General features: G+C 37.1%; 1 protein-coding gene across 2 annotated transcripts; it reads left to right on the top strand.

Moving 5' to 3' along the window:
- The first annotated feature begins 9,769 nt into the window (after positions 1-9,769).
- On the top strand, positions 9,770-21,346 carry sstr1b (somatostatin receptor 1b). Of its 2 annotated transcripts, none has more exons than XM_084403355.1 (2): positions 9,770-10,013; positions 18,039-21,346. In XM_084403355.1, the coding sequence occupies exon 2, from the start codon at positions 18,685-18,687 to the stop codon at positions 19,798-19,800; it is 1,116 nt and encodes a 371-aa protein (XP_084259481.1). In that variant the 5' UTR covers positions 9,770-10,013; positions 18,039-18,684; the 3' UTR covers positions 19,801-21,346. The 2 variants fall into 2 exon arrangements, with proteins under 2 accessions (XP_084259481.1, XP_084259482.1); XM_084403356.1 differs by lacking the exon at positions 9,770-10,013 and adding an exon at positions 16,277-16,344 and having other exon boundaries at positions 18,039-21,322.
- Positions 21,347-21,852: the final 506 nt, after the last annotated feature.

Here is a 21,852-nt window from a genome sequence, read left to right on the forward strand (position 1 = left end):
TCACGAGAGACTGAGCGAAAGAACAACATCCAGACATGGGAACTATTTTCTTTATTAGAGGGTGACAAGTCACAGTCGGCAATCTCGACGCCTTAATAACACACTGCCAGCTGAACTCTTGAGATTGCAGGGCTGTGTGTGATTGAAAGGCGAGCACTTTGAGGAGAAGCAGCAAATTCTCACACACAAGTAAGCTATACAAAGTGAACTGTTGATCTTTATAGATGAAATATAACTAAATGTAAGGGCACAATTTGATATAGTTTTAAATCTACATTTAGCTATGTATTTTAGAATATTTTTGCTTAATGGATGTCTGAACATACACTAGCTGTATCAAAAGAAAGAACAGAGCCTCTGCTTAAATATAGTCGAGATATATATCATATAGCCTAGCTGATAGGCTATATTACGGATCGGCTTCAGAACGATGATCAAAACATAGCGTCCACCAAAGCTTCACAGTCCTCTTTCATTCAGTAACATTGATCAGTTTTGATGCTGTTTACAGTTTTTCTCGATTGCTTAAACATTTCTTGAAACTATGCCTCATACAAACATCCTTTTTCAGGTCAAAATGAAGCTCTACACTCAAAACCATTCACTCTTGCTGAAAAACCAGGCTTTGCCCTCAGACAGGACACACAAGCCCTCACAAACACACACACGACACACTGGTGCAATAGCTACATTCAAAACAACATTTCCAAAACTGGTAGTCTATGTCTATGTCTGACAGGGGAATAGCGTTTATAGTGTAGGGAAATGGGTGTGCTTTTTGACATATGGCGTTATGGTTTTGAAATTTTTGTTCAAAAGCCTGGTTATAGTGTTTAAGCAATCAAAAAAAAACCTGTAATGATCACGTTAGCTTATGTGCGTCAATGCTTCTATTGTTGCTGCTACTTCGCCTGTGTTTTGATCCGATTCAGTAGGCTACTCTTTAAAGGGTTAGTTCACCCAAAAATGAAAATTCTGTCAGTAATTACTCACCCTCATGTTGTTCCAACCCCGTAAGACCTTCGTTCATCTTCGGAACACAAATTAAGATATTTTTGATGAAATCTGAGAGCTGGCTCACTCCTCCATAGGCTGCTAGGTGACCGAAACTTGCTGGCCCAGAAAATGTATTAAAGAGATCGTTAATATAGTCCAAGTGACTCCAGTGGCTCAATCTTAAGTTTATAAAGCGACGAGAATACTTTTTGTGCGCAAAAACAACAAAAATAACGACTTTATTCCACTATTAATTTCCTTCTATCTGGGCCTCGAGTTAGTTTACGTAGTGTTTTTGCGCAGCGCGTCTGTGTTGTGCGTCACACGCATCACACACATGACCAGCGTCGGCCAATAGTGAGCCTACGTGGTGACGTGTAACACAGACGCGCTGCGCAAAAACACTACGTAAACTAACTCGTAATAGTGGAATAAAGTCGTTATCTTTGTTGTTTTTGCGCACAAAAAGTATTCTCGTCGCTTGATATACTTAAGATTGAGCCACTGGAGTCACTTGGACTATATTAACGATCTCTTTAATACATTTTCTGGGCCAGCAAGTTTCGGTCACCTAGCAGCCTATGGAGGAGTGAGCCAGCTCTCAGATTTCATCAAAAATATCTTAATTTGTGTTCCGAAGATGAACGAAGGTCTTACGGGGTTGGAACAACATGAGGGTGAGTAATTACTGACAGAATTTTCATTTTTGGGTGAACTAACCCTTTAAGATACGTCTTACAGGCTGCAGACAGATTCTATTGGGATTCCCGGAAAATTACATCAATGGAGGGGAAAGCGATAGGTATGGAAGCTTGTTTCTGCCGCAAGAATAAAAAATAAAAAAGGTAGGCTTAATTGCGACTTTTTATCTCACAATTCTGACTTTTTATCTCACAACTGCGAGTTTACATCTCGCAATTCTGACTTTTTATCTCAGAACTGTGTGGTATAAAGTTGTAATAAAGTCAGAATTGTGTGATATAAGTCACAATTGCGTGTTTTAAAGTCAGAATTGTGATATAACTCTGAGGAAAAAGTCATTTTCCAAAGAATTGGACTTTATAACGGGCAATTGCGAGTTTATATCTTACAATTCAAGATCGGAATTGCGAGATATAAACTCAAACTTGCGATTCTGACTTTTTTTCTCGCAATTGCATTTGTCGCAATTGTGACTTTTATCTCGCAATTCTGACTTTATGTCTTGCAATTCAGAGAAATAAACTCGCAATTGTGAGATAAAAAGTCGCAATTATCTTGTTTTATTCTGTGGCGGAAACAAGCGTCCATAGATAGGCCAATCATTTTTTCAGATCATGAGAAACAGTTTGAGTCAAGTATGTCCAAACTATAAGACTGAAAGATAACGCAAGTAGTATTTGTAATAATTTGCTCTAAAAACGAACCCAAAGGAGATTGTTTTTCATTCCGAAGACTCTATAGTGGAAAGCATTGAATACATGCAATGAAACCGCCAACACATTTCCATTAGTTCAGGTAATGTGCACTTACCAGCCTATAGCTGCATTACACACACAACCTGGACTCTTATTGTTAAATGCTGAGCATTTAGACACCTGATGTGAAGAGGATCACATTGTATCAATCCTGAGAAGACCACACATGTGGGCTGTTTGCTGTCGACACAAAGAGTGAACAGACACATTTAACTAATTGTTGCAATGGTAAATAAAACCTCACTTACCTGCTACAGCCACTTTCCATCACAGTATGTGACGGCTAGAACGGAAACAAAACAAATACATATATGGGCTTTTCATACTTAACCAAGATTTTCTCCAATATAGTCCACTTGAAGGAGTGAATGAAAACAACGGACAATGAAGGGCTGCTGCTTTTTCATAGTTTGTGCTTGCCGTTTAATAATCATTTGAAACTTAGCACAAAGGCAGCTCCAGGACACTTTGGAAAATGGATGGATTGATTCGGCTGGCGAGACACGGGAATTCATTCGGCGTGACCCTCACAGTGTATTATGGGTATTCTCTAACCAGTTGAGTGTACACACTCTTTATTTCCGTGCATTATGGGATTGAATGAGTGCTCTCGATAACATCCACTATTTCGGACACCACTACTAATGGCCGTCCCTTCAAATAGTGCCGAGGCCGTCTGACTCTCAACTTCACATACTTTTGAAAATCCAGTGTTTAGTTGGTCCTGATAATCGCTCATTGTCACAGATATAAACACGACGGCTTTCTTCTTCCATGAGAGGGTTTGGCGTCACAATGGCTTTGTTTCCAGGTAGACCGTAAAAAAACACGACCCACACGTCTCCCGGAAATCCTGTAGAATTCAACCAATCAGGTGACGACTTCAAAACTCCTGAAGTGTTTCCAATTTTGTGTGCCATATGCATCAGACATTCAGCCAACGGTCCGGCTGAGGCTGAGACTAGACTGAGTACATGGACTGATTGATAAATGGTGTTGACATATGCCTTCAGGATATTAGTGAACTAAAGGTGAGCTCATGTTTTGGTGTACACTCGATTTTTTGCTTGATTATCTACAGCAGGAAAATTATGAACAGAAATGAATTGTGAACTAAATAACATTAGCAAGACACAATTACATTTTATAATAATGGTACTTTTCTTGGTTTTCATAACCCATTATGGTGATCATATCATGGAATGACCATATGTTATCATATCACCTCGTATGATCATGTTATCGGTTACCTGAAATTTAAATGAAAATGCATTAATGTCTTGCCATGCATGGTATTTTAATTTTTTGTTAGACTTTTACTTTACTTCATTCCAAAGCGTAATATTTGCACATCGGAAAAAAAACACGCCAGCTGTTAACAACTGTATGGAATGAATCAAAATGACCCAAGAACGGCATATTTTTAAAAGTTTGCATTTATGATGCATCATGCTTAAACATACACAATAAGCATAAACAATGTTAGCACATTTAAAAGGTTCTGTTCTTCAGATAGAGGTGAGGAGATGTTTTGTGCATGTACGAGCATTTCTTCATACTTTTATAAGGCAAGAACATCTTACCTGAGTGTACTGAAAGCATGAATTATTGGAATGCATACTTCTATTCAGTATTGAACAGCTCAACTACACACTGACACAACTCACACAAGCATGACACAATGACAGGGTCAAGATCAATTTGAAGCTTGACTGCTTTACGTATTGATGCAGGTATGAATGCTAGCGCATCAGTGCACTTATGGTTCAACTACATGGACATATTCAGCCAAAAATACACCATAACATCAATTCCTTTGCACTCAGTATTAAAGGACATCTGCACGCCTGTTAAAAACCATAATTTTCTGCACCTGACTGCAGTTACACTCCATTAACTGATACAAAATCCTCAGTGGTGCAGAAAACGTGCCACATTGCCAAGGCAATCATTTATGGTTGCTTTCTAGACTTCAAAAATGTTGCATTTATCTGATGAAATCCATTGCAATGTATTGTATGAATACAATGAACTAACACACTGGGAATGAATGCCTTTTCTTCCCTGTAAGACATAAAAAAGATGGTGGCTTTCCATCAGGTTTTATATTAAATTATAGCATAGTTATGTTCCTGTTGACTGATCAGAATCATTCCAGATAACCATGAAGTAAAAAAGAAAAATGTTTTAAGTTTTGTCACATTTATGATATGCTTCTCCCAGCCTTCTCCCCTGTGATCCACAACCGCACATTGCAATTCTGCAGCACACATTTCAGGAACTGGTTTTGACTGTTATACTCATAACTACCACATAAAGACTTTATTATTATTATTTAGTGAAGGGGAAAAATAGCTTAAACGCTGGATGAAAAGCCAAGATAATAAAAATGCACATAAAACACATATGCGCTCAACCTTTTTTTTTGTCTGTTGTTTCAGCTCTCCTAAAACTATAATTGCTTATCTGATGGATCGACCATCCTGCTTCCTCAAGAAAGTTGATCATTTTCATGTGTTTTTGAGTCTTTTCAGTTTAAACATTCAAGTGATTTTCAGCCATTCAAACGTAAGATGCTGTTCTTCTTGAGCAAATACACACACACACACACACACACACACACACACACACACACACACAAAATTATATAAAAATGACCATCTTGACGAGTATCCATGTAAACACAGATGGTTATGTCTTAAGTGACATAAACTTGTCCATGTCTTAAGGAACGTAAACATTTAAGAATCTGTCAATATAACAGATCCGTGCATTTAGGTCTTAAAGTGACAGCAGCCTCATATTCTTACCTTCTGTTTCCTATGTTTATGATGTTAATCAAACAACAACAAAAAAGAGACAACCACTCACTGCTCTTTATTTCTGTAGCTTTAATAAGTATCTGTGTATATTTACTTCATACAGTAATACAGTTTCCACAAGCATGCACTGGAAAGTAGCCTACTGTTTGTTGATTTTTGTATCTTTGTTCTCTTGTATTTATTTGTGCTTGTAAATTTCGCAAAAACTCCCATATCACAAAAACGTTTAAGCTCGCATGAGGTGGTTTTTCAGGCAATTCGAAAAAGGAATAGTCTATAGAGCTGTCCCTTCCCTAAGTCCCGCCCCTTCCGCTAACCCCACTGGACCTCTAGGTTGAAAAATCGTCAATGCAAGTGAATGTGAGAAAATAATTATTTTCTGGTGCCGTTTGAATTTTGCCATGAATGTGAACATATGTTGTCTGTGAATTTTTAATATTATTTTTCGTGTGAAGAATGCTACAATTTAGCGGGTAGAAGTTTGATACGGTTAGACTTTGTGTGAGAGCACTTTGTGGACTACAACTCTTCGCTGCTTTCGATTACATCATGTGGGAATCTGAAGAAAGAACAGCCCATTTGGTTTGAATGGTGACATTTGGGTACAAAACACACAGGCATCTCGATCTGTCTCCGTAGATTATCGCAGCATTAGCACCGTGATTTTACAAGTGGAGGGAAATATGTTAATGGGGTGACGTCACATAGGCGACATGTAGTCTTTCTCGTTATGTCTTTTCCACAACTGCTAGCCAAAGAATCATACAATATACTGTCAAATTCGTAACATGAAAAATTATATAAAAAATTCACAGACAACATATGTTCACATTCATGGCACAATTCAAACGGGACCAGAAAATAATTATTTTCTCACATTCACTTGCATTGACGATTTTTCAACCTAGAGGTCCACTTGGGTTTTTTACGGATGGGCCGGACTTACCAGCTCTATTCCACAAAACTGCAATGGAAACAGATTTTTTTCACATTTACAGGTCACCTGGCGTACGGGAATGTCGATCATTCTTTAAAGGGATACTCCACTTTTTTGGAAATAGGCTCATTTTACAACTCCCCCAGAGTTAAACAGTTGAGTTTTACCGTTTTCGAATCCATTCAGCCGATCTCCGGGTCTGGCGGTCCCACTTTTAGCATAGCTTAGCATAGATCATTGAATCGGACAAGACCATTAGCATCTCTCTCAAAAAAATGACCAAAGAGTTTCGATATTTTTCCTATTTAAAACTTGACTCTTCTGTAGTTACATTGTGTACTAAGACCGACGGAAAATGTATTGCGATTTTCTAGGCTGATATGGCTAGGAACTATACTCTCATTCCTGCGTAATAATCAAGAAACTTTGCTGCCATACCATGAGTGCAGCAGGCATAAAATAGGTCTGATAGGTTAGACAAACTTAGTCCCGGTCATGTTGGAAGCTGGGGACTATTTTCATGCGCTGCGTCATATCATTACGCCTGCTGGACTCATGGTACGGCAGCAAAGTTTCTTGATTATTACGCAGGAATGAGAGTATAGTTCCCAGCCATATCAGCCTAGAAAATCGCAATACATTTTCCGTCGGTCTTAGTACACGATGTAACTACAGAAGAGTCAAGTTTTAAATAGGAAAAATATCGAAACTCTTTGGTCATTTTTTTGAGAGAGATGCTAATGGTCTTGTCCGATTCAATGATCTATGCTAAGCTATGCTAAAAGTGGTACCGCCAGACCCGGAGTTCGGCTGAATGGATTCGAAAATGTTAAAACTCAACTGTTTAACTCTGGGGGAGTTGTAAAATGAGCTTATTTCCAAAAAAAGTGGAGTATCCCTTTAAAGATGACTCGTATGTTTGGACAGAAGACGAGATAGAGTTCTTTATTAAACTCATAAAAGACAAAAGTATTACGGGAATACTGGATTCTAAAAAAGATATGTCACAATTTATCAAGACCTTTATCAAGCAGATGAAACACCCAGAAACACCTCATAATGCTTAGATAACACGCCTACATCTCATCCATTTTAAAATAATGATATTTACGTAAACCAACCAACCTCCGGTGCCATGATTTTTTTGAATGACTTATTGCGAAAAAAAAAAAAGTTTTAGTTGCATCACATCGGTTAATGGAAACGCTGTCATTTCGCAATAGTTTTTATATCGACATTTCGAAAAATTTGCAAAAGTTTTACGCAAATCTGTAATGGAAAAGCGGCCAATGAAAGCAATAACTTAATTTTTTTAGGCTATTTAGACGGGGCCTAATATATATATATATATATGTATATATATGAAGAGTTCAGATGCAAAAGCCTCTAAGTGCCATCTGAAATTTTCTTCTAGAATGATAATTTTTATAAAGCTTGTATATTTAAGTTAAGTAATTTCACTTAAATGACAATTAATAGGAACTTTGCATTGCCATTTAAGTGAAATTATTGACCTTAAATGTACGAGCTTGATAAAAATGATCATTCTAGAAGAAATTTTCAGATGGCACTTAGAGGCTTTTGCATCTGAACTCTTCATATATATATATATATATGTATGTATGTATTTTTTAGCTAATTAAAAGTAGTACTTGTTAATAATAATGATATGATATGATATTTTTCTGTTAGTCAAACAGAATACGTGTACCGACTTGAACTGTACTGCAAAAAGACTGGTATCATTATATCATGTAATGTAAGTATCACAGGCTTCTTTTCCCGTACTATATAATGTAGTGGTGCTGGTTTAAAGAGGCAATGTTCTCTTTCTACACAATCTCACTGAGATTTTTGTTTGGGTCAAATATGGACAAACCATATTTTTAAAATATTTAAACCAACAGTTGGGTTTGTCCATTTTTTGTCACTACTGTATGTAAAGCAATACCAATCCTTTCTCCCATGTTTTCCACAGACACGCATTTTATTTATTTGGTCATGGCATTTCCAGCATGATACACATTTTTTTAGGTTGTTTACTAAGTTATATGATGAATACTGAATTTATAACAAGGGTTTATCTGAAACTGGTAACAAAATCCAATCAGCCACAAGAGTATTGGCATCATGAGAAAGACAGAATTCTTGTAGTGAAATGGCATTCTTCAATTATAGCCTATAACAGATTCATTCGATTGAAGGGGATTGATTCATACAAACTGCACAAGAGCAGACTGATGTTAAACACAGTGCTTAAAAAAAATATAATCTTCAACGGCACAGCATGAAAATTCATCTGAGAAAATCTCCTGAATTAGTATTTGTATTTGTACCACTCTGTGTGTCTACTGATCTAATGCAGCTTTGGTTAAAGTATCTAGGCACAATCATAAATCCTACACATTTTCTAGGAATTCAGAAAGGTTACCGCTGAGCATAATCTAATGTATTTGCTTTTATTATTTCAGTAAGTCCAAACATGCTTCGTGTTCTCTGAGCGCTGCTCTGATAATGCTATGAGCCTGAGGGAGAGTCTCTAAGACATTAACGTGCGTCAAGAAAAATATGTACAAATATGCCAAGAATGATTTTATGAATAAATTATGAATTGTAGCTATTTATTAAAAAACATAACTCCATTAATTATGACAATATACCCCATTAAACCTGTGCTTTATATCAGCCATTCATTATTAATGCAACATCACATAGCGTTCAATCCTTTTAAATGGATCTAAAAGGCTTGAGTTTTTTCTTCTTCTGTAAATTCAGACCTTGAATTGGCACACGACACGAAGCAATGCATGCAAAAACATCAATGCTATAAATGTGGACAAAAAGATCGTCATAAACAAAAATGGAATAACCTCCATGATTTAATTAAAATTCTGTTTAATGCTTTATGAACATTATGAATCAAAGCAAACAAAGCAACCCGACCTGTCAAGGTCCAAAAAGGACCCCAAAAAAAAGTAGATACAGCTTGTAAACTTGTCAAAATATCTAAAATAAGATATGATTCACTGAAAATATTCCATCAATGAGCATTGGTTCTCACTTGCATATATGATTCGCTATCATATACCCACTTTTTAGAGAAAACTTGCAAATGAAAAAAATAAAAAATTGGGCAAGAAAAACTGGCACCTAAGAATATCATTTTGACAGAAAAAAAACAATTTTGACAGTTTAATATCCAACTGTCCACAGCCGCCCACTGCCATTGTCTTTATCCATTTTCTTACATCCTGAAGACAACCAAAAGAACACCTAACAATCATTCATGAAAGGATAGTTTGAAGCTTTAAAATAAATGGGTTTTAATGCACCTCGGTACAATAGGTTTCAGGTGAAGGTAGACGATCAATACGATCAATACAGATAGAGCAAAAAGAAAGGAGAGTTTGCTGTGTTTGTCCCGAAAATAGAATAAATGTGTATGTAATGAGACAGAAAGATTAGAGGGAGGATGGAGAGAGAGCGAGAGAGAACACACAGACGGAGAGAGAGAGAGAGAGAGAGAGAGAGAGTGCACATATGAGAGCACAACCACTGGAATCAAGGAGAATCTGTGATGGCATCGCATGAACGAGGGAGAGAGAGAGAGACAGAAGGAGACGGAGAGAATTAGAGACAGAATGAGTGAGACGGAAAGGCAATAAAGGGTTGGACGGATGAAAGAGCTGGAGACGAGAAGATGTTCAGCTTTATCATGAGGACGATACTGAGCAACCTGCACAAACAGACTGACATATCAGCAGCTGACCAACACAACTCTTCTCATCGAGATCACAACAGGTAAAGGAAACTACAGTATCTCTATACTAAACTCTACACATCATAAGATATTTTAAACAGAAATGAAGATTGAGTTAATTTAGTATTTACATTTATGCATTTTGGCGGACGCTTTTATCCAAAGCGACTTGCATTGCACTTCAAGGTTCACACATTTATATTCTTACCAATTCTTGCTTTCCCTGGGAATCGAACCCATGACCTTGACGTTGCAAGCGCCAACACTACAGGAAAGCAGCTGTATAGTATTGATTTCATCCTTCAACAACTTACACGTGAGGGGAAAAACACTCATGAACGATGCTGATTTTATGTCTATGGACTGATCTGAGAACAATATAAGAGGACACAATGTTTTAGACCTGTAACTACAGTATGTGTATATGAGGAGGGCGGAGAGAGCAAGCAGTTTCAGTCATGCAAAAGCATCAGATACACCTGGAAACACAATATATATTGTCTAAAAACATGTTTATTTCCATGTTTCTCAACCTTTATTGTCTTCATCAGTACCTAATGGGACCAGAAATGTTTCTTTGAACTCATTTACTGGATATCATTTTGCATGATTATATTAAAGTGTCCATTATCACACTGATTCACTTGTAAACTGACTCACTTGTGTCTCTCGCATGTTTTGACAGTTATGCGGGGAACTGTTTCTGACATTTTGTCATCGTGAAGATGAGAGAGATATTATTCAAGATTATTTTAATCTGCTTATACGGTCCTGCGGTTTTATTTCGAGTCATAATTTCTGTCAAACCCCTTTGCATAGCCGTGGTTGTGAGTCACCAAGATCTGCTAAAGTGGACGGCGTCACTCTCATCTACACTCTTAAAAATAATGGCTCTTTATTGGCATTGACGGTTCCAAAAAGAACCTTTAATATCCCATGGAACCTTTTCATCAGTCTTTTGATTCTTTAGATGTTCTTCACACTAAGACAAATCGGTTCTTTTAAGGAAAGGCAAAACTGCAAAAAACATCTTTTGGAACCCTTTCATTTTAAGAGTGTATTAGCAGTAATAATGTGTTAAAAGCCTGATCAGATGCTCCAGCTGCAGTTATATTACTGGCCTCTTGTAAATACTTGTCTGGAAGACTTTAAAGGAGATTGAAACGTGTTATATTACTATTATGAGTACAGCATCTCACTTTAAATATGAAGGCTCTTTCAAAGTTTGAATATTCCCAAAGCTATTTGAGTTTGTAAATTCTGCTGCATTCTTTTACCTGTGACTTAATTTTAAAATTATAGTTCTTATGTTAATTTAAGTGGTTAATCAGTAGTTCGTTTAAAACATTAATGTCGAGTGATTTCGGCATGCTCAAACTTAATTTGAGCTCATTTTACACAGGAACAAGTTTGCAATATAGTTGTTATAATTGGTGCATATAATTGTTAGTGCGTACTTGAAAGGTGAAAAATGAATATCTGCTGCTGCTTAAAGGAAGCATGAAAGTAGAAATGTGTGTGTCCAATGAATGAACCACAGGAGGTCTGATTAACTGAAAGTCTCATTAGACTGAATAACTGTACAAACTACTGGCTCACATCGACCTCTTCTGCTGTTACGCTGACTAGAAAAGATCTTTTAAAATGGACAGACAATGGAAATCTATCGTGTCTGTAAAAACTCACCACACATATCAAACCAGGCGTTTTAATACAAGCAGTAAACAAAGCAGTGAAGTTCCTGATCAATTTATCTGGTGTCTCCATGAATCACATTAATCGTCTGTTCCAAGGACAACAACCTGATTAAACGTGCGTACACTATCCAGAGCTTGCAGGAAGGACAAGTCATAATGTCTTTTGGACAAACGTTTCTATCCGTAGTACAGATTTTTGTAGGCCTACATATGAGACCAAGTAGGCTATAGTTTATATGCAGATAAATAGAATTGAAAATAGGATTGCAAAATGATAAATCATGCTCACTAATAATATATAGATATTATTCTCAAATATATTATTCTATTTACAAATATCTATCTATCTATCTATCTATCTATCTATCTATCTATCTATCTATCTATCTATCTATCGTAAATACAATTATTATTACTTTTGTTGTTGTGAGGTTACATTTACAATGGTCATATATACATGATCTAACAAAATTTAACAATAATAATTTATATGATTACATTTAATACGTTTTTAAGTCTCTTATGCTCACATAAAAAAAAAACAGTAATATTTTGAAATATTATTACAATTTAAAATACCTGTTTTCTATATTAATATATTCTAAAATGTAATTTATTCATGATGATGTAAAAGCTGAATTTTCAGCATCATTACTCCAGTCTTCAGTGTCACATCATTGTAATATGTTGATTTGATGCTCAAGAAACATTTCTGATTATTATCAATGTTGAAAACAGTTTTATTAAAAAAAAAATTATGAATAGAAAGTTCAAAAGAACAGTACTTATCGTAAAATAGAAAGCTTTTGTAACATTATACACCGTTCAAAAGTTTGGGGTCAGTAAAATGTTTATAATTTTGGGAGAATCAATACTTTAATTCAGTAAGGAAGCATTACATTTATCAAAAGTTACAGTAAAGATATTTATAATGTTACAAAAGATTATATATAAAAAAAATGAAATAGATCTTTCTATTCATCAAAGAATCATGAAAAACTAATTGTAGCCTACACAACTGTTTTAAAGATCGCTAATAATAATTAATGTTTTTTGAGCATCAAATCAGCATATGATTTCTGAAGGGTCATGTGACACCGAAGACTGGAGTATTGATGCTGGAAATAGGAATAATTCACAGGAATAAATTACATTTGAAAATATATTCAAATAGAAAACAGTTATTTTGAATTGTCATAATATCTGACAATATTATTATTATTATTATTTGATCAAATAAATGCAGCATTGGTGAGCAGAAGAGACTTATTTTAAAAACATTGAAAATCTTACAGATCCCAAACTTTTGAACGTCTGTATGTGTGTGTGTGTGTGTGTGTGTGTGTGTGTGTATCAATGTACAATAAGTCAACCAGCAACTAATAGATTTTAAATCACATATACTGTAGTTCAATGCTCAGCGAAGTAACAGGTATCCTGATCTTCACTGACCCTACATTATTAAAAACAATATATTGATAATTTCACGTTATGTCAGTGAACAGCAATGCACACAGCAATTTACTTGTTTTGAATGACTTTTGTAATCAGTATAGGCTAAAGACCTGATGTTGCCACAAGGTGGAGACTGTGAGTTTTCTTAACAAACGTTTTAAATGCACATCAGAATGTGGTTTCATCGATCACTTTCATTTTCTCTTGTGACAGTACACTAACTAAATAAAATACACTCCCTCCAACAGACAGTACAGAGTTGAGAGCTGTGTTTCAGCATGAGTGAAACACAGACGTGACAGGGGTACAAACACAGAGATGGACTTTTAATATTCCTCGATGCAGCTCGCGTTTTCAGACTGATTCTATGATCAAATGGTGCAAATAAGCAACACAATAACACGTGACTGCCAATGCTCTCCTTTTGTTCCTCTTTTCACACTCTAGCAATGTGCGCCACAAATTGCCCATCAATTGTTCCATTATGGTAATAATAATTAGGAGAGTGTGGAAATTGCATTCAAATTTCAAGACGCAGACCTTTAACAGGGGGAAAATAAAAACAGTCCTTCAGAAAATTTATAGATTTTATAGTGCATTTCAAGACGAACACACACACACGCTAGTTGGATTAACGGGAGTCAATCCTGAAGGTCTGAAACACTGTCTTTGTTTATGGCCCTTTTAGTATACAATGAAACAGACACACCAGACATATACACATCACCATCCTTTTACCTGTACATTAAAGGGGTGGTTGATTATGATTTCACTTTTCTAACTTTAGTTAGTGTGTAATGTTGCTGTTTGAGCATAAACAACATCTGCAAAGTTACAACGCTCAAAGTTCAAAGCAAAGGGAGATATTTGCTTTTAAAGAAATCGCTTTTTAAGGACTACAACAAACGGCTGGTAGAGACTACACGACATTCCTCCCGGGTTAGTGACATCACCAACCCTAGAATTGACATAAACCCCGCCCCCTGAACACGATTTATAGATGATCAAGACAGAATATGCTAATCAATGACTAGAAGATAACTGCACATAAACTACATAAACTCATCAACTAACCATTCAGAAATGTCTTGTTGCATTCTACATGTTGTCACTTCTTGAGTCTCTCCATCATTGTCTGAATCCGGTTTGAACATAAAAGGCTAAAAGTTTGTGAAATTTTCAGTGCATGTGTGTGTGAGTGCAAGTTGTTGAAGCTCCGCCCTCTGTGCCGGGAGCATCAGCTCATTTGCATTTAAAGGAACAGATACAAAACGGTGCGTTTTTGCTCACCCTCAAAAAGTGACAATTTTAACATGCTATATAAAAATATCTGTGGGGTATTTTGAGCTAAAACTTCACATACACACTCTGGGGACAGCACAAATTATTTTACATCTTGTGAAAAGGGCATTATACCACCCCAAGAGTGTATATAGCCTGTTCACACACTACAGCCGCTCGCTCTTGTTTTACCCAAATGCTTTGAGTTCAGTAAGAGGTGCTAAAAGCATCATGTCACATTTATCTAAAAATGACTCCTGTGTTTTGTACTCTCAACTGTATTCAGACCCTTTATTACGTTCATAGTGTTTCAACTGATGTCACGTTCTTGCAAAACACGGTGCATTTGTGGGAGGGTGACACAAATAGGATGCATTTGTAAATTAGGCTTTATAAATATTAATTGCAATAACAACCCTTGAAACCAATTTGCTTTGCTTGCCATATAATTTTTCACTTTATATTCACTGCGAAATCTAATTTTATACTGACTGGTTTGCAAAATAACATTAGCTGATCTTCAGCGCATCTTTTCAAACTCTGATATTTTTACTCTTTTAAAGTGTTTATTACTTTGAGTAGGCACTAATGATTGGTTTTCAAACAACGCCTCTAATACGCACACTTGTTGTAACCGTTTGCATCAATTTTTTTGAGTCATGACAACTTCGAAAGAAATTGTGTTCAACCAACAAACTACATTGAGTTAGAAGAACTTAATTTATAACATATACACAAATCTTTAAATTGATTTCTCAAAAGTTGTAGTTGTGAGTTGTAGGCCTGGAACCAGACAATCTAATCTGTTTCACAGCTTTAGCACATGCTATGTGTAACTAATTTAGCATGTATTTTAATGAAAAAGATATAACTTCTTGTCACTGGTATTAACACAGTCATTGCTTATATAGAGTTTACCTTTATGTTGTCAAACTCTTCAGCACAATGATTACCACAAAAATTTCAACATTACAGAAACTCTTTTAAATGCCAAACATAACAGCATTGAACACTAACAAGCCTTTCCCTTCAGTAAAACAAAACAAATAAAGTGACACTTAATTTCAATATTCATTCAAGTCCTGCTGCACTAGAATTAGAAAGTAACAAATCATGGTCCATTGCTGCGATTTAATTGAAAGGCTGTTGCTTATAAAGAAAGAGACCTTCAATATATTTGGACAGTTTTGAAAATTGAAAATGTATGGAAAAATGGTAAATTATGCTCATAATAACTTAGGATGTATTTAAAAATGAATCAAAGCTGCAGAAAAAAAGTGAAGCTAGGTTGTGCTAAATCTTTTTTTTTTTGTGCCTGATGGATACATCACTTGACATTTTTGACATTAAATCAAAAAGCTTGGTGAAAATGGTAAAAACGTTAAAAATATATATATTTCTAAGAACTTTGCACTTTTAAACTAGATTTTTCATTACTGTGTTACAAGTCATTACTGTGACCTCAGAGAGAGAGAGAGAGAGAGAGAGACTCTGTAGCTTGAGGAAAATGTCAGAGAACAGTAATGGAGTTTCCCTCTCCACGGTGAACCCATTCTCACTTATTCTCTTTCCCTCTTTTTTCACTCCCTTGATCTTCCTCTCATATCTTTCATCATGAGCTCCTCCAGCATGTCTTAACTCACACTCGGTTGTATGTGTGAGACGCTCCACCTGTGACCTGCTCCTCTTTCACAATCCTTCTTTTTTATTTCACCATGTTCTCTGCTCCTGCTGCTTCTCACTGTTTGTGTATCTATCTGTATCTGCTCAAGGTCCATTTCCCCATCACAATTTCCTTTTCAACTGTTCTTTCTTCCTCCTCGCTTTAGTGTCATCCTCATTTCTATGTGACCAAAAGAACATGGCATGAGCAGTAGGTGCCCTTATGGATATTACCGCAGTGAATGCACTACTTACCGGGCAATAGAGCTCTGAAATGGTTTGTAAATAATGTCATTTCTCTTTCTCCTGCATTTGATAAGTATGTATCATTAAAGCAGAATCATTGTTTTTTGTGTGTGTTTATATGATTATATCTGTATGGTATATTATATTATATTGTATCTTTGGAGTCCTTTCAATCGAAAAACACATTGAGCCATGTCACATTTGTTAATATACAATAGCACTTACAATATAAAGCAGCTTCACTGTAATAAACAGGAGGAAAAATTCATCAATAGTGAAAAATTCACTTCAGCTCAAATCATTATTCAGCTCAAGTCAGTTCAATGTTGATTCAATTCAGTTCGGTATGTGTCAATGTCACAAAGTCTTTTGTACTTTTGTACATTTACATGTACTTTTTTTTTTTTTTTTTTTTTGAAAGCAGAAAAATATTGAAAGCAAAGAACCTGGGTGGTTATTTTCCAAAAAAAAAAAAAAAAAAAAAAAAAGTGTTCGGCCTAAAAATACAAGTGCAATTTAGACCTATTTTGGCATAGAAATGGCTTAAAATGACTGAAAAATGCTCCCAGGATAAAAACACATCATGGCATGGATTGTTATAAGCAATAACACAACTGGGCGCTTGGAATCATCCAGATTTAGCAAAACGTTCCATCTTTCGAAATGGATCTTTATCTCTCAGTTTGAAACTGTAAAATCGAGCGGCAGGGGAGAAGACGAGCTTTATTTATCTGTGCTCAAAATCCTGCTCGCATGCAGTTTCGGTTGTTTTCTTCAGCATTAGCTGTTTTTATACATTACAAAGCCATTTGTATTCCAAACCATTCGTATTATTAGCTTGCCAGATTTGTGCTTGACACTGCATTTGCCTTGTGGATGATCAGGGGCACGAGCTGCACAGCTTGAGCTGTGAGGAGGGGCAGGGGTTTGTGTTTTCTCTCCTCTCCTTTTCATTACTTTCTCATTTAGTTGGCACCACCATGGCCGAGTCCTACCGCAGGATGTTTGCTCTTTGTGAGCAAACAGACTGATGTCAAAGGTGTCTCGGCATCTTCACGTCTTGTAATTGGACAGGACTGAGAGAGCCTTCGCACATACTCATGCATCCACAATCACAAGGATGACAAGAACATCTCACTTCTAATCTCTGAATCCATTTTATAACCAGAGCAAATAAATGTAGACACACACAGTCAGACATGGATGAACTGGTATCTCAAAACGGGTATCATCTTAAAATGCCATAAACGAGATAAATTACTAAAATGCTATTTATTTACTATACATTTCATTGCACTTTATTTCGATAGTCCACTTTAGGCATTCAACTAACTGTGAGTAACTTTGCAACTACATGTCAGCTAAGCGTATTAGACTGTTAGGTTAAGGTTCGGCTTAGTAGACTACATGTAGTTGCAAAGTAACTTATAATAAGTAATCTCAAAATATAGACAGAATGTCTAAAGTGGACCATTGAAATCAAGTGTTAAATTTCAAATAATTCTGGTGAAAATCTGGCAAATAATTATTTTAGTTCTAAGCATAAACCTCACCAAATGTCATTTGATTTATGGTTAAAAAAACTATTAGCAAATGGGGTAAAAATAATCAACTTTTGTATTATCTAAAGATATTTTCAATTTTTTGAGTGAGCAGATGTCCCTTGTATAACCTTAGGATTGCCATCAGTGCCTTTAACTAACAAGTTTTTTTTTTTTTTTATAGGTCTTAATGACGCCTGGAGCAAAAAACATCAACGGGAGAAAGCAAACTGTGATAGACCTCTAAAACTTCAACTCTAATTTTGATTCAACAATATGCTGTGGATCAATTCTCCACTGGGAGGTTGTTCTTGAGGCGATAGCACGTGGAGAGTAACATCGTAATACTTTGATTCACAGACTCAATTTCTTTTTAATGAGCTGGAATGCCTTTCCCCTGCCAAGAATGAGAAGTTGAAAGATGCTCAGTGAGCCGTGCCCTTCAACACCTGCACACTCTCATAGACGAGCGTAGGTTTGCTTGGGATTTGAAGAAGAATGCTCCTACTTAGAATTTTGCAGATGCAGATTTCGCCTTCATATTTAAATGTTTCTGCTTAGTACTTCAGATCTTCTGAATTCTGAAGCTGAATCCCTTAGAAGCTGGAGATGAGACTGCTGGGTCGACATAAGGACCTGACTATTGGTTTGGCACACAAAAAAATTCAAGGACACTTGAAGGTTAAAGAAAAAACAATTCTTGGAGATATTCCATTTGTTTTATTGGTGACATTTTGAGAATGTCTGACTTTATGACACCATTAAGACATTGACTGGAAATCACAAACTGAGAGGCCCAATTTGGGCAAACATATCAAACACAATATAAAATGGCTGAGCTTGCTGGATACAATGGCAGCGAGAGCTTCATGCTCTCAACCGGTCTGCCTTTCAACTCGACTAGTGACTACGACTATTATGAATCTGAACCTGATGCTAGCAAGATCATCATTCCCTCCATCTATGCACTGGTGTGCTGTGTCGGTGTCACAGGGAACGCCATGGTCATCTACGTCATCCTCAAGTACGCCAAGATGAAGACGGCCACCAACATCTACATTCTCAATCTTGCCATCGCGGACGAACTCTTCATGTTGAGCGTCCCGTTCCTGGCGACCTCGGCCGCGGTGCACCACTGGCCGTTTGGCTCGCTCATGTGTCGTTTGGTTCTCAGCGTGGACGGCATCAACATGTTCACGAGCATCTTCTGCCTGACCGTGCTGAGCGTGGACCGCTACATCGCCGTGGTGCACCCCATCAAAGCGGCTCGCTACCGTCGCCCGACCGTCGCAAAAGTGGTCAACCTGTGCGTGTGGGTACTTTCGCTGCTTGTGATTCTGCCCATCATTATATTTGCAGACACGGTCCCGGCGCAGGACGGTGGAGTGGACTGCAACTTTCTATGGCCTGAGGCCTTGTGGTCGGAAGCGTTTGTTGTCTACACATTCCTACTGGGTTTTTTGGTCCCAGTGGCAGCCATTTGCATGTGCTACTGCTTGATCGTGGTGCGCATGCGAGCCGTGGGCCTCAAAGCGGGCTGGCTGCAGCGCCGGCGCTCTGAAAAGAAGATCACACGCATGGTGCTGCTGGTGGTCGCCGTTTTCGTGGTCTGCTGGATGCCGTTTTACATTGTGCAGCTGATCAGTGTGTTTTGCAAGCCGCCGGACCCCATGGTGACTCAGCTATTTGTCATTCTGAGCTACGCTAACAGCGGCGCCAACCCCATTCTCTACGGATTTGTGTCTGACAACTTCCGCCGCTCGTTCCAGCGTATCATCTGCTTCCGCTGGCTGGAGAACGGGCTGGATGCCGAGCAGGTGGACTATTGCGCTGTTGCCCTACGGCGTCAGACCACATGTGGCCCAAAGGACTTTCCAAAGGAGTGCTTAGCCTCCGACATGCTGTTTCGTAATGGAACCTGCACGTCCCGTACAACAACTCTGTGAGAGGCTATTCAGTGAGAGTGTTCTGAACTATTGTATTGGGTGAACTATTCCTTTAAGGGAAATAAACAAAGATTCTGAGAAAGAACATTCTGAGCAATTGTAAGCACGATTACAAGGTCAAATTAATACAAGAATAATAATTGCATTTACATTGTTAAAATTGCTACTTTACCCCAATATTTCCTTAAGGTTGGAATACATTACACGGAAATCAGGCTTTTTGTAATTGGTAAAACAACTTTGTAAGTGGTTACAGATTAAAAATAGGTATCATACACTAAACAACTGAGGATCACAGACTTTCAAATCGTTCCGAACACAACCAACTCACATAGAAACATTCAACTCATTGCAAATGAGGTACATGACAAATGAAACCAATGTGTTCTGAAAATGGCTCAAAATATCAGACATGTCTGATATCCTCCGACTGGACCGAATAATAGCCTGAAGCTTAAAAATCAAGATGCCAAATATCTGCAGACTTTCTCTGGCTTTGGGCAACTAGCGTTGACTTGTTGAGGGACAAAATCTGTTAAAAAAAAATGTGTAGTGTATTCCAGCCTTAAGTCTACAATAATCATATGTTTTTCATCAATAAGAGAAAGTCACAGAAAATGGTAATTCATGCATTGTTCATACATTTCTTCTTGTCTAAAGAGAGGAGACAGTCCATTGCATCTGTATAGATAACCCAAATATTTGTTGAATCTTTAAATATCGTTAATTTCTAATTGATGTGTAGACATTGTTTTAATTTAAATGAGCTTAAGGGATTAGATGACAACATAAACACGAGGCTCCATAATTTACCCCTTCTCAAAGTGCGGTCACATTTACCGTTGCTCTGCAAGACTTCACATTCAAAACCCACACACGTTTCCCCATGCAGACTTCACATCAGATTCAAGCTGGTTACACAAATTTGCTGTGTTGACCATCAGAAACTGCTTGGTTTGAAAGTGACCTCTGTGTGAGTGGTGCTTTATGCATCGATTCCCTACGCTATTGACTTTTTTTGCCTGAGAAATTTTGCAGAAATGCTGCTTATGTGACCGCATCCTTGTATTAAGTACAGGGTCACCCAAATGGAGAGCAAGGTCAGAATATTTGGTACTCAAGATGAAGTCATAAGGGAATGTGGACGTGTTATATCTTAGTTTGCCTTAAAAATACTACTGAATTTCCATCAAAAACAGGTGAAGATTGCCCCGAAAATTTTATAATGAACAACAATTATCCCCCATACTCTTACATTTGTGATCTTTATGTAATAATGTTAATTGTCGATTAATTGTAGATCAATGTTATATGAAACATATGTTAAAATGGTTACTTTGTGGATTCTACTTTTGAATGCATACCTAAAAACGCACAATATCACCCAAAATAATCCATTAGTTCTTGCTTAAATGGTTTTCTTTGTTATGTTTGTGAGGCAAATGGCCAAAGTTTATTCAGTTCATCCTGCTTTAAAATTGTGATGTGGGTCCAAATTGTTGATATTTTAAAGTGAATAAAAAAGACAATAAAAGTTGACTGAATCTAGTCAGGCGTCTGCTGATTGTCTAGAGAAGCACTGCTGCAACACAGTAGAAGTACGATGAACAAGGTGCTCGCTAGAATCCTACTTTAATTCACTTGAACTCGACACAGACAGATGCTCAAGTTCCAGACAGGAGAAACACAAGTCTACCCGCTTTCAAGCCACTGACTAGCGCAACTGTTATCTTTGCTTCTTGCATCATTTTCAATCATTTTGAGCTCCTCCGTCTGCTCAAGCAATTCATTACCCCTCAAATAAGAAAGCCATGGATTGGTTTCAACCTAATGGGGTTTGGAAGTTTGTGGAAGTTTGCCCATTCCTTTCCCTTAACCTTAGGACATGAGTTTGCTCAATGCATTAACTCTTCTTTTAGAAAGTTGCTGCCTCACACAAAAACAGAAACACTGTAAATCCACCAAAAACAGCTGTTTTTTGTTTAGCGACATGATTCATTTTTATCTCCTGACAGGCAAACTGCCTTTAACTAGGAAGAAACAGACACAGAG

Source organism: Rutilus rutilus (assembly GCF_951802725.1).
Source record: "Rutilus rutilus genome assembly, chromosome: 3".
NCBI lineage: Eukaryota > Metazoa > Chordata > Actinopteri > Cypriniformes > Leuciscidae > Rutilus > Rutilus rutilus.

Bases quoted from the DNA above. Each gene is read 5' to 3' on its own strand.
- sstr1b (XM_084403355.1), top strand. From the start codon at position 18,685: ATGGCTGAGCTTGCTGGATACAATGGCAGCGAGAGCTTCATGCTCTCA.